Here is a 14,080-nt window from a genome sequence, read left to right as displayed (position 1 = left end):
ATTGATATTACTGATAAAACTATTTTTTCCGACATAGTATCGACCATTGAATCGAACTCGCAGTGTACACCCAGTGACAGTTCGGAGAAATGTAGAATCAGCTGACAGTTGTCGGCTTATTTTTTGAGGTTAAATTTTGAAAAAGTCGCACGAGGTTGGTGATATATGGAGCACGTGTAAAATTTGTGCAAATGTGGCAAAGTAGTGAGTTTTTGATGCAAAAATTTCGGTAAGCCTTATTGTTTCTTGTAAATAATTTAAATGTAATTTTTGCAATTTGTTGCGTGTTTGTTTAAAAATAAAAGTAATTCGTGCATTTTCACACATTTCCAATGATCCGTATAGATTTTATGTAATTTGTCGAGAAAAAAGAATTTTTTTAACGGTTATTAGCAGTCTTTTCTTTGTTCGTTGCCTCGTGGTGATTCCATTTTCATTGTCTAGGAAAATGGAAGGCCATTTTGCGCTCCGAACACGCATCTCGTGGTAAATATTTTTTAAATTGAGTGTGACGCAAATATAGTTTTCAGTGCTCAGAATTCAAGTTAAATAATTGTGTCGTCTTCTAAGGAGAAATATCTTGTTATTTGAAATGAGCCAAAGGTTGCCATTAGTCGTAATATTGGGAGCTACAGGGTCGGGCAAGACAAAATTGTCGATTGAATTGGCCCGAAGATTTAAAGGAGAAATAATTGGTGCAGATTCAATGCAGGTATTTCATTGTATGTTGTAAATGTTGCTCTTTATAATTTTTAATTTTCACAAGAATAAATACATTTAGAAATAACACCGAAAACACGTGCAAGTAAAATTATACAGGGTGAATGAACCGTGGTCTTGTGTCTTAACGCTTCAAATGAAATACACTCATCATTCGTAACTTCTTTGTTTCTTTTTAATCTGAATTTTAATTGTTTTCGAGGATTATTTAGTAGTAAAGTATGTAATACGAGTATGTAGCCACGTTACTGCTTAAAAAAAGTGAACACTTTAAAGTTTTCAAAGTAAGGAACAGTAAAAAATGTCTAAATAGAAAACTCAAAAGTTTGTGCAAACAAAAGTACTATCCAGGAAAAAAAAAAGTTTATTATAGAACCAAAAATGGTATAGTTTATAGAAAATTTTGTACTTTCGTGGTGGATTAATTAGAATTTATCTTTTCGTCTTTTTTTTGAAGGATATTATAAGTACATAGTAATGGTCTGGTGCTAAAAACAAAATTCTATGTTACAAATATGGTGGGAATGACGAAGAAACACCAATTTGTTCACAAAAATATAGATTGTTGGAAAGTAACGATCGATACCTTCTTCGGATAAATCTCCGTTACGATATTGTTATACAAAAATTCAAAAAAAAAATCTCAGCTCGCAATGTTAACCGCTATTCGCACGATTTTGCATCAAGAGCACGTCAATCATTGGTATGGCTTCCTTTGACTCTTGATTGGTATTATGAACGTGTAATCAATCGGGTGTGAAGTGGACATCGATGGTGTTCTCCGAATAGTCTAACTTGCTTCCACCATAACGACTGAACTTATGAAAAATATACATATTTATCTTTCGTATCCGATACCTAGGTACTTCGTCCATACCAATTTGTGTGTTGTTGCGATCGACTGTCAGATACTAAATGTCGTCAATGCCGACCATGACAAGAACAAATAATAATTTAGCGTTCACCACTGTAATTTATGATTATGAACCTGCAGAATAAATTGAAAGACATTTTTTATGTGGATGACTTACCCAAATTTTTTTTCAAAAAAATCTTATACAGTGTGGAATAAATCGGTAATTTCAAAAATAATGACATTTGTGAAAAACACTGAAACAGGTCAATTTTTATTTCTCATAGTGCTTATTTTCAGTTGCTTCACTTGTTCATGACGTCATCCATTTTTCAGGTATGACGTCGTCACCAATTTTTTTAAATGGCAACCCCCACTTTTTTCTTCTCTTTCTGATAGATTTTCGCACTAGCTAAACGATGAATGAAAAAAATTGGTACCTTACATAACATTTTTTTTTTAAATGACAAATTTTACTTCAAAAATTTAATGTATAATTTTTAACGTAAAATTCTTTTGTGTGGGTTTATTTAAAATAAAAGATTTATTTTAATAGACCAAACAATTTAGAAGATTTAGGCAGAGAATTTGGGCTGAAATGGAACAAATCAGCCGTGACATTATTGAGTGAAGTGTACAAAGTGTCGGTGAGTGCCAAATGGTTGGCGGGGGACAATTTCAACATTTGCGTTACATTTTATTGTTAACTTTAGATATTTTGTTGTTTTTGTTTGAGGTCTATTAAAATTTTTACATTAAAAATTAAATTAAATTTTTGAATTAAAATTTATCGTGTCCTCAAAAACAATGTTATGTAAGCCAATAATTTTTTTCATTTATCGTTTAGGTAGTAGGAAGATCTATCAAAAACAGAAAAAAAAAGTGGGGATTGTCATTTAAAAAAATTGCTGATGACGTCATAACTCAAAAATGGATGACGTCATGAACAAGTGAACCAACTTAAAATAAGCACTATGAGAAATAAAAATTGAACCTGTTTCAGCGTTTTCGACAAATGTCATTAGTTTTGAAATTACTGAATTTATTCCATAAGTAGTTTCCACACTGTATAATAGGTTGCGGTTAATTCGATTGCAACACATCGCATTGATAAATGTTCACTTCCACATGAAATCGAGGGCTAAATCTACAAAAATTTACTGTTGACCTGATCAGCAGAAACATTCACTCAAAGATAGTGTGGATATGGGATTTTCTTTGAACTATAGGTAAACTTAATCCGTTGCTGCTGTTTATTCCATGAAAAATAAAATGTATGTCAAAATAGGCAGCTATAAGCAAAAAATCAGTCATTTTCCCTGAACATCCGGATTCTGCTTTATACGGTGCGATCAACAATTACTGAGATAAGGGGCGGGCGGCTATGACTTTGACCGTGTCAGATATTTCGTATCTTTGCTAACTCAGCTAATAAACGTCAAACAATTGTCACTATTAATCAAATTTCAACTCAAAAATGATTTTTTTGACACTAAAATGCTTGCGAAAATAGTAATATGTACAACTAGTTATGAAAGTCATACTTTTTTTCACGAATTTGCAGATTGATTCAAGCAAAGAAGTGAAAAAAGGGACTTTCATAACGTGTTGTACACACTATTTTTTTGCATATCGATATAAGTTGAGAAATTTGGTCCAAAAGAATTTATGAAAAATTACACACAAAAAAATAGATATGCTTTGACAATCATCTAAAAGGAAATGGAATAAAATGATGCAAAAAAGTACAACTTTCACTACGATTTTTCGTATAAAAAAGTGCTACTACTTTCATTACGATTTTGCGTGTAAAAAAGTGCCATTTTCATTACGACATGCAAAAAAGGGCCCTTAAAACAGTAAAGCTTTAAGGGTTGCTTAGGTAACAACAAATTCACCTACATTTTGAACAATGATAAATAGACATTTATAAACAATTTATGAATATCGTAATGAAAGTGGCACTTTTTTACACGAAAAATCGTATTGAAAGTAGCACTTTTCTACACGAAAAATCGTAATGAAAGTAGTACTTTTTTGCATCGTTTTGTTCCATTTCCTTGGAGATGATTGTCAAAGCATACATATTTTTTTTTTCTTGCAAAATTTCATAAATCCTTTTAGACCAAATTTCTCAACTTACATCGATATGCAAAAAAATAGTGTGTAAACTCCATCCATTTTCAATATACACTACTAAATCTAGTGATTTTAGTAACTTTTGTGATGTAATAGGATACAACTTTTTTTTACTGTAAATGCAAAGTCACAGATAATTCAGAAATCACGTACAAGTTCGCACACTACAAATTCTGTACAACAGGTTTTTGAACACAACTGTATACATTCAAATCTCAAAGCCTCTTTTGATCTAAATAATTGTTTATCGCACGGCATCATTGATATCACGCAGCTTTAATTTTTGCCTGTTGTAGGGAAATTCAAGCAATTTTTATACAGACTGATTCACATAACTTTCCGACTGTAAAGAAATTTAAATTAAGCCAGTAATACGTTTTTCGTTCATAACTTGATCCAAAAACCGAATAATTTTAAACTTTTGTATGGTTTGGACATCCCTTACGAAAATCTCAATTATAAAAATTTAAAAATGACAATATGTAGATATATATTTTTTTTTATTTAAGAAACTGACTCATCATAGGTACTTATATCAATATAATATCAATTCTTTCGTCATTGAAGCACATTTTAATTAACAAAAAATATTTCAGAATTATACAGGCTGGACCATCGTATAGCTAGTATAGCATATTCTCAATAAACCATATGTACATATTTTTAATCATCCTAGAAATTTGAATTTTGCGGTCAATAATCTACACTGAAAGTATGTACTACAACATGAATTTTTTATTTTTTCAAACAGACACTCCAAATGGCGTTACGACGTTAAAAACTGAAAATATTAAAATTACTTGATTTTAAAAATTATAAAGGTGTCACTGATTTCAAATTAATTGACATTTAATAATTTTTGGTACCAAAATGTGAGTAATTTATGGGGTTATGATTCTTGATTGACAATGGTCGCTTACCCCAAACAACCAGCTATAAATCATAACTGGCGGTACGGTCCTGCATTTGTAAGGTGCCGACGACTTATTGTAGACCCTTGTAAATCAAACTTCACCACCGTTTGATGATTTCCTTCATTTTAAAATACTACCGCAAACATGCCAACTTTTGTATAATCAAAATCTACATTGTCTTGTAGGGGGGATTGTAAGAGAAAAATCCGGATTGCTTTATTACTTTGATAATAAAACGCTATCAAAGTTATATTTCACATTTATTTTATTTTATAAAAAATGATTCGGCCATTTCGTACAGCGGAAATTTAAGATTATACCTTCTAAATTTCATTTTTTTTTTAACAATTAAAAAAGGGTTTTATCGCAAATATGCTATACGATGGTCCACCTTGTACAAAAACGATTTGTCAAGTGACTGTCAATAATGCCAGGAGTGTCCAGATTTACTGGTAAATATCTAGTCATAACTGATTAACGTATTACTGGTTGCATTTAAAATTCGTTAGGGTCGGAAAGTTATTTGAATCAGTCTGTACGTTATATCGTGCGATTCATTGAATTTGTAATTAGTTGGCGCTGGAACTGTCAACGCATGTCTAATTTTGAACTATCGCGGCAAGCGTCACATTTAATGACAATTATAAAACAGAAAATGGCGAATTAAGGATTCGAGGGATTAAGAAAAAATTACAATGGTAATGTTTATTTTATTAAACAATGTTACAACAGATGTTGAAAGTGTTAACCATTTTGTTCTAAGCACAAACGGGCCCTTCGTTTGACTCCACTGATAGCATTTTAACATTAATTTATACACAAATAAGTGTATCGATTCAAAAAGACCTACGGCTTCAGTTCCAGCGCCAACTCTAATTACAAATTCAATGGATCGCACGATATGAGAGTTACTGCAATCACATTTACATGCTTTAATTCGATATTGTTGCGTTTTATATAAAAATTAACGTTTCTGACATTTGGCACTTTGACAGATTTGCCTCCAAACCCAACTTCTTAGTTCTTACACCACTAACGTTGTAAAATTTGCACATATACAAAGTGATCAACAAGAAAACAAATCAAGAATGCTACCTCATCTTTTGTTTAATCGAAACGTGTGTCCTATTTATTAATCAGACACATTTATATACAGTGTTATTATAAATTATTGTTCCATTGCAGTTGGCGTTGAAAACCCACACAAATTTTGGGTGTGCCGGCAGCGTCGCAACGTTAGACAAACTGGTAGACAGATTTCCACTACCGCCGGTAGCGCCACCTATCGGCGATACTAGTCTCACTCATGTTATGAAACTTGCGGCACATTCAACTACGTCACCAACGCCTACTGCGATGGGACAATCATTTACATAATGACCTGTACTTGCTGTGCACACTCGTTTTATTGGTTGCCTACCTCTCGAAAAATCTGTGTATAGTCCATTTTTTTATTATAGTCCGATGAGCTTAGTCCGAATCAAGAAGTCGACATGACCTGCGTCTGCTTTCGACATTTGACAGCAGTGCATGGTTCTACCAATATTTGAAAATTTATTTAAGCAACATGAGACAGATATTGTGTACTTTCGTGCTTTCTTGGTATTTCTGCAAATTCATTCCTCCGTTTTAATTTTATCTTTCAAAAAACCGCGCCCTTCAGAACGCTTTTGATAACTATTTACATATCAACTAATAGGTCAGATATATTAAAAATTGTTGAAAACAGCACTAAACAACCACGTTTAGACTGTCTTTCTTTCTTCCTAGATTTCGTTTCGGCAACGCCATGAACACAAAACAACTCTCTATGAATTAGTTTACCCCCTTACCTGTTAACTTCCAGTCTTGCAAGTTTCCGCGCAATTCCAATATTATTTTTGCAATTTACAAATTCTGTAAAAGGATTTGTCCACATGCTTTTCGTTGGCATCATACGGAGGACATTTCAAGCAAAATTAAACAAAATTATTACAAATAACGTGGTTAAAACGTAACCTAAAAATTTGACGTCGCTAGTGGAATAAACGTACAATTCGCGTCTTGGTCTAATCGCATATGCTAAAGCGAGATGCATAGTGGGACACGCTTAATACAATACGTACAAGAATTCAATAGTTTCTTTACATTATGTTGAAAAGAGATAGCAGTATGACAGTTGTTCTGCTTTTTAATTGATACATCGGACTATAATTAAAAAATGGACTATATTAATTGCCATTATAATTTTTTTTGTTCGACACTGTCAGAATTTGAGAATTTTCTCCTATGTGAACGGATTTTGATAAATGTCACAACTTGTCAAAACGAAACGTCAAGCTAATTTAAAGATTTTAAGCGATTTGGAGCCTTTAAGGGGCTCGTCGAACAAAAAAACCTTGTATTCAACTCGTTCGTGTGTAAATTGGGCCTTTTTGGCACGCGTGGGCCATTTTAAAACGCGAGTGAAACGAAACTCGTCAAATAAACTACTATTTTAACACATGAATAATGGGTTTAAAGGAATTATTAATTTATTAAAGTACTTCAAGGACAAAAAATAAGTTATCACAAAAACTCCTTAAAATGTTCTCCATTTTGGTCCAGAAGTCGTCTCTTCATATTTTCAAAAACATTTATCAAGCACTCAGATGAAATGGATTGACAAAATTCAGTTATGGTGATCATTCGTTTGGGATAATCACCAGGTTTTATTTCGTACAACACACCAATTTTATAGGCAAACGAATTAATAACCTTCTTCAAAATTTTCTGACAAGTGCCATAACTCACATTAACTTGCTGTGATAAACGCCTTATGGAAGCTAAGGGATTCTCCTCAACAATTTGTTGAACATTTGCACCACTTCTGAAATTCGAACTAAGGGCCGACCTGACTTCTTCTTAATGGTGGATCCTATTCCTTAAAATTAGGTACTATAATTTTAATACATTGATAAACTTCTTGATAATCAATAGATCAATACCCATCAGGTTCGAATATCTGGCTTGAAATTCTTCAATGCAAGGGGGTATAAAGTTAACGTAAGACCAGTCTCCATTTCCTTGTTGAACCCCGTTTCGAAAATACATAATCTAATAAAAATGCCTCCTTTTCAATGGTAAAACCCATTTTACAACTTATTCAATTACAATAAACATCTGTAATCTGTAAACTTTTCCGAAATCGAAGAGTTGTTTTCTAGGTTAATATGTTGACTATTGTTGACAACAAGAAACCATTAGTTTGAAATGTGACATTTCAACGAAGAATATCAGTACCAGTGGCGTCACGTTTGGCAATAAAGCTGATAAATTACCCATTCCTACGAATGTAAAACGTTGCTCTTGTTTATCTTATAAATTGCCTCCGTTATCTTATAATAATAATAAAATGCACAATTATAATCCCAACGTCTAAAATTCATGAAGTATGATTTATTATGAAGTAGCGTTTGAGGTCATAAATTGTCCACGCCCATGGTTGAACGCTTATTTTCCTACGACGGGACCGATAATAATTGGCAACGCCTGCTGTGATTTGGATTCTTTTTGATATATCTTTGTATATCTTTATCTTCAAGGCGGTCGAAAATCGCATCCTTGTGTTTCTGTGTAGAAACGGTTGAAGTGGCTTTTTTTGTAGAATCAAATCCTAGGAGTTGAAATGTCCACAGGCGAGCCGAAAAAGTAACATATCACTAATGAGTGACTTTAGTCAAATTTTATTATCGTTAGATCATTACCCCAAAAGCAAGCGATAGTGAAAAGAATAAAATTACCACCTCTGTTTATAGAATTACATATTTTGGTTTCTGTGTCGCCTTTTAAGTTCGCATGAGGAATGACGTCGCTAAAATGCCCGTTTTTATTACACTCTGTAATATTATATACTTTTTCTACTTTTTAGTGTCTTTGTAAAACTCTTTTTTTTTAATACGTGTTACGTTGGTATTGCTGTAATGGCACGCTAGCCGGCGTCCGGCATCTCTAGCGAGATCCTGTTAACAATTAAAACATGAAATTTGACCTAAATTTCACAGAAATGCCACCATAACTCATACCACACAGAAGTCCCTAGATTATTTCATAATTAGATTTTTGAATTTTTATCAAATTAATGCGACCAAAGTAGTATATTACACTGGTTTTATAAGACGCACTGTGACACTCGTTTTGTTGGAACACTCCTCACTGCGTTCGTCGTGCCCCAACCAACTCGTGTCACAATCAAACGTCTTATAAAACTCGTATAATAATCTACTACGGGACGGGGTGATCAAGAAGGACTCTTTAAGTTGGCAATGCTGAATTTTATTTTTAAATGGTACAACTGGAGTAACTTCCGGTTGTTGAGGGCTTCACACTGACAGCCGCATCAGTCACATATCAAATTTGACATTTCAAATTAAATTAAACATGCTGCTGAATCGTTCGAGAGAATAGTTAATTTATGTTTAGAGCCAAATGGGGAGCACTTCGAGAATTTCGAGAATTTTTAGATTATTATTCCGAATTCCAACTTTGATTTCTTTTTGCCGTTAAATTTTTACTCTCATAACCTACAGTCGCGAGCAATAAATTTTGGTCGTCAAGGTCATTCTTTGACGCAATCGAAGATGCTCCATTCTCCATTGTAAAACAGTTGTAAATATCATAACCTATCATCATGTTGTATGACATTAATTGTCATTTTTTTCTCATTTTTTTACACTTTGTTGACATGGGCATAATCAGGCAGGGAAAATTTTTAAATTTGTGACAATCTAACCAAATTTTGAAATGACATTGACGACCAAAATGTATTGCTCGCGACAGTACCATTTTGTCGTTATTAATGCTACGTCAGATATCTGTCAAATAAACCTACAAAACATATCCGGTTGCAGTGTTGTAAATAGCCGAATAAAAAAATGTTTTTAATTGTATTGCCAACTTAAACAGTCCTCCTTGATCACCCGGTATTACCACCAGTATTGTTTTCTGTATTGTTGAAGATGACTGTACACATTTAATCATATACAGGGTGAATTCGAAATACGTCACAATCTTAAAACCCCAACATCTTCAGGAAGTGAATAAACCGAAAATGTGAATAAACCGAAAATGTGGTTAAACATTTTAAATTCATAAAGTCCAATTTAACTTAATTCGATCCCCAACGAGACGCTTCTGAAAGTTCTAATAAATCGAAACATGAATATCCGCAAAAACGATTTAAAAACAAGAGTGACAAAAGCTTGCTTTGATTAAATAGCCGAAAAACACTTTAAACACAGCCGCAAAAACGTGTAACATTAAGAGTGAAAATCAAGTGAAAGGAAAAGTCAAAGCAAAAACGACAACTACCGTACTTAAATAATTAGACACAATGTTCAAAATGTCGGTCGTGATTTCTAATACACGCCTGTGCCCTTCGATGTAGATTGTCCTGAATCCTTGCAAAACTTGCTGCATCGTCCGGGATTTGCGCTGGTAAATATGGGTTAAAAACTCCGTTAACAACACTATTCGCGTAAAGTCAGGTTGATCGACGCACATTCGAATCACTCACAAAACTCTTGCTGACGAATGCAATCGAAAAGTACCATTTTCCCATAGACAACAGCCAGAAATATTTGCGAATGCGGAACACGACGCGCCGGAAACTTTTCGCGATACAAAGCTTGTGCCCACAAAGTACCATATCGGTCATTTCACTATTGGTATAATTTTCAATGATAATGACACACTGAGACGCAAAATTCGAAACAAACAATAGCCGAAGGTTGCACTGAACGCAACTAATGTACACGCGGTACTAGCACCCGCGCAACAAAACTTTTTGCATCTTTTTTGCGTTGCACTCAAGCACTTTTTAAATCTTACTATCCGTCCTAACGTGATATCAGTGGCGTACTCAACTTTTGTGGTTGAAGTTTACATGGCTTTACTGAATCCACGGGATTTTTACAATTAGTTTGAAGATCCTGGGGTTTCAAGATTGTGACGTATTTCGAATTCACGCTGTATGGGTGTTTTTTAAATGCTAGTTCAAGTCATATGGAGATTCTAAAGAGTCCAGAAAACCATTTTTTAAACTAAAACAGTAGGGATAAACTAACCCTGGTCCATACACATTCTACGCCACAGACACCACAATAGTAAACAATAAGTTAAACAACCATAGCAACCCGACAACGCTATGAACAAAAATACAACAAGAATATTATTGTTGCTTGACAACCCCAATTACGTTTTTAATTACGTTTAATTCAGCAACGTACTGACAATTTTAACTAAGATTTAATTTATTTTTATTTCGAAAACGGAAAGACTTATTAGATAATTTTTTTGTGTATGAGTTCTACTCATCCTCACCTATTACCAGTCTTTTTTTGTACTAGTATTTAAAGAACAGCCTGTAGAATGGTTCTGCTGACTATGAATTTAAGCAATGTAATTCACATTTTCTAAAAGGTATGCAAAATTCAGATCCTAGCTAAAATCAACCGAGAAAGCTTCTGCGATCGACCGCCTGGCCAAACCTGCTCTGCAGAATACATCTGGGACACCATCAGTGACGCTTACAGCAAAATCACATTATCAGTACAAATATGAGTTTTATATTATTCGATACAATGACAGTAACATTTGCAATAAGAGCTTGAGATTGTTACACTCAATACATTACATATCTTTATTCTTTACACTGGAGGTACAAATGTTGAATTTCATCTTCGAATTATTACTCTCTTGCTACTGTAAATTTTATGATTATGAGTGACCAACGGTAACAGTTCAAATCTGTGTATTTTTCTGTTGCACAAAAGTGAACAATATGACCCTGTAAATAATTCAAATATTATATTGTTTTCTCGTGTAGGTTTACAAGGGACTTGATGTCATAACGGCAAAAGCTACGAAAGAGGAACAAGCACTTGCACCACATCACCTTATTGACATTTTACAACCTCACGAAATGTTTACGGTGGTCGAGTATCGTAACAGTGCCCTAAAAATTGTATCCTTTATTTAGAAACTGTTCTTTTGTTTTTTGAGAACAATATTTGGTAATTGTTCACTTTAACTACTTCTGGAATTTTCGCGTTTTTTCTGGCTAGACAGCCTCAGGGCGTCCTCCTAGATCGTGTCCCACCATTGAAACCTTGTGTAAATGCCTTTTTTTTCTCTTGTTGTGTTTCAAGGTCGCGTCAAGGTCGCGCCAAGTCTTAGTATAACTAAAGGTTAAGGAAAATTTTCATTTGCACAAGGTTTGACTGGTGGGAAACGATGTAGGAGGACGTCCTGAGGCTGTCAAGCCAGAAAAAACGCGAAAATTCCAGAAGTAGTTAAAGTGAACAATTACCCAATATTTTATCTCCATATTATTCCGTCTTCACACATTACTCGTTTCTCAATTGAAACCCCCAGGATGTGGCACACACGTACGCCGTACTAAAATTTCACTTTCAAAATCAACACGAACATGACATCGTTAACTACGGTCATAGATGAAATAAATATTGACTATAAAAATTTTGTCACGTAACTTATTCTTTCGTTGATTTCAACGTGTCTCGTAATCAAGGTCGATCCCAATAATAACACTGAAACATGAAAATTCGTGACCCTGAACATCTACCACAAAAAATTCTTTGCTATTACAGCTGTAAGTTCCCCTTGTTTTTTATTCCGCGACCAACAGGTGTTTCAGATATGAAAACATTTGTTACTTTATATCCTTCTCGAGGTACCCTTTTTTCAGGAAGTCGTAATTTGGGACAAGGATTACACACAAAAAAAAACTGCAAATTAAAATGTAATGTTTATTATTAAATTTAAATTGCGCTTTGTCTGATAAATTATTGCCTGATAATAAAACAAAATTAATTGTTGCTTCGAAGCAAATCTCCTGTTTGCCCCACATCAGCAAGTGTAGCAATCTTCACGGAACTAATTAATTTTGATTTATCTGGAGCACTTCGATTTTATTTAAAAATATGCTCACACCCCGAATAAAAATTTGATTTCCTTTTGTTTTGACATGATCAGTATTCCTCAGCGGAAAGCCATAAAGAGGATCATTATTTATTCAGGGGCCTCCTTTTCAGTCAATTTGCCCGTATTGTTTCATTATAAAGTGGCAACAGATCGCGCCTAATAATTCATCGTAAAATTCCTTAAATATTATTTAGGTGGATAATTTAATAAGTAGAAATAAACTGCCGATCGTCGTTGGTGGAACTAATTACTACATAGAGTCCCTCTTGTGGAAAATTTTAATTGAGGAACCTGGAGACCGTGTAAAAGCACTCCCAGCCGTGGTCAATAATGACCATGAATTACCCAACGAAGAACTTCACAAAAAATTGAAGTTGCTGGACCCGAACATGGCCAAGAGACTGCATCCCAACAACAGGCGCAAAATATTACGGTAAAGAGGCGTCAAGTTGAAGAAATTTTATTTTAAGTCAGCGATATCGTAGATCTCTGGAAGTGCTGCGTCAGAAGGGTAAACCCCACAGTAAAATTCTAGAAGAGCAGCAGAGATCTCAAGGTGCTTCGTCGTCTGGAGGCGCACTGCGATACTCTGATGCAATCATATTTAGTTTGCAGTGTGACAAAGTAATACTTGCGAGATGTCCAGCGTTGATTTAAAGTATTGTCTTGCAGGATGTACTTGACGAGCGGTTGAATCGAAGAGTGGACAAGATGATGGAACAAGGCCTGGTGCAAGAACTCCTGAATTTTCATAAAATGTACAACGAGAGTCGAATAGCCGATGAAGGGTACGAATCAGGAAAGAATTGAAAGAAGTGAAAATTATTGGTACATTGTTCCAGGTTTCCTGACTACACGAAAGGGGTCTTCCAGTCCATCGGTTTTAAAGAATTCCATCCGTACCTAATGCTGAGCGAGGAAGAAAAGAAGTCGGAGAAAGGGTGTCTAGAATTGGAGAAATGTCTCGAAGAGTTGAAGATGGTCACCAGAAGATACGCGAGGAGGCAAAACAAGTGGACCAGAAATCGTTTTCTCGGCAGGCGCGACAGACAGGTAAGTGTCCCTGAGTAGAGATAGTTTAGGCTAAGATCGGGCAACAAAAATTGTGTCAAAAAGGTAGTAAGGAAGATGTTTTCAGGTCCCACCAATGTACGGACTAGACGTTACAGATCTAGACAAGTGGGACCAAAACGTTGCGCAACCTGCCACCCAGATCATACAGAGTTTCATTTCGCAAACAGACTGCGAGTACCAGCCTTTACCGATGCAAACGACAACGACGTCGACTGCTAACGCGGAGGAAGACACTTATTTCTGCGACATTTGCGAACGCGTCTTTGTGGGGAGCTTTCAATGGAGCGATCACTTGAAGTCCAATCGGCACAAGAAAATGATCGAGAGAAAAAATAAACTGTCGAAACGAGAGAACAGTACAAAATAAAATCGTGAAACGATTAGTTGGTGTTTGTCGGGGAGGTGGGTGGATGAATGA

The 14,080-nt window shown here is 34.7% G+C and overlaps 1 protein-coding gene across 2 annotated transcripts; it reads left to right on the top strand.

The window, feature by feature from the left end:
* The first annotated feature begins 70 nt into the window (after window positions 1-70).
* On the top strand, window positions 71-14,043 carry LOC138129196 (tRNA dimethylallyltransferase). 2 transcript variants are annotated; one of them, XM_069045453.1, is made up of 8 exons: window positions 71-229; window positions 524-712; window positions 11,471-11,608; window positions 12,783-13,021; window positions 13,074-13,212; window positions 13,261-13,376; window positions 13,431-13,641; window positions 13,727-14,043. In XM_069045453.1, exons 2-8 carry the CDS (start codon window positions 593-595, stop codon window positions 14,027-14,029), a joined length of 1,266 nt encoding a protein of 421 aa, XP_068901554.1. In that variant the 5' UTR covers window positions 71-229; window positions 524-592; the 3' UTR covers window positions 14,030-14,043. The 2 variants fall into 2 exon arrangements, with proteins under 2 accessions (XP_068901554.1, XP_068901561.1); XM_069045460.1 differs by lacking the exons at window positions 11,471-11,608; window positions 12,783-13,021; window positions 13,074-13,212.
* The last annotated feature ends 37 nt before the right edge of the window (window positions 14,044-14,080 follow it).

This window comes from Tenebrio molitor, chromosome 1 (genome assembly GCF_963966145.1).
Source record: "Tenebrio molitor chromosome 1, icTenMoli1.1, whole genome shotgun sequence".
NCBI classification, from domain to species: Eukaryota; Metazoa; Arthropoda; class Insecta; order Coleoptera; family Tenebrionidae; genus Tenebrio; species Tenebrio molitor.
Note: the sequence above shows the minus strand (reverse complement) of the source record. Positions and strands in the feature narration are given on the sequence as shown.

Bases quoted from the DNA above. Each gene is read 5' to 3' on its own strand.
- LOC138129196 (XM_069045453.1), top strand. From the start codon at position 593: ATGAGCCAAAGGTTGCCATTAGTCGTAATATTGGGAGCTACAGGGTCG. The intron at 11,609-12,782 runs GTATCCTTTATT...AATATTATTTAG, and splicing joins GTAACAGTGCCCTAAAAATT to GTGGATAATTTAATAAGTAG. The intron at 13,642-13,726 runs GTAAGTGTCCCT...AGATGTTTTCAG, and splicing joins TCGGCAGGCGCGACAGACAG to GTCCCACCAATGTACGGACT.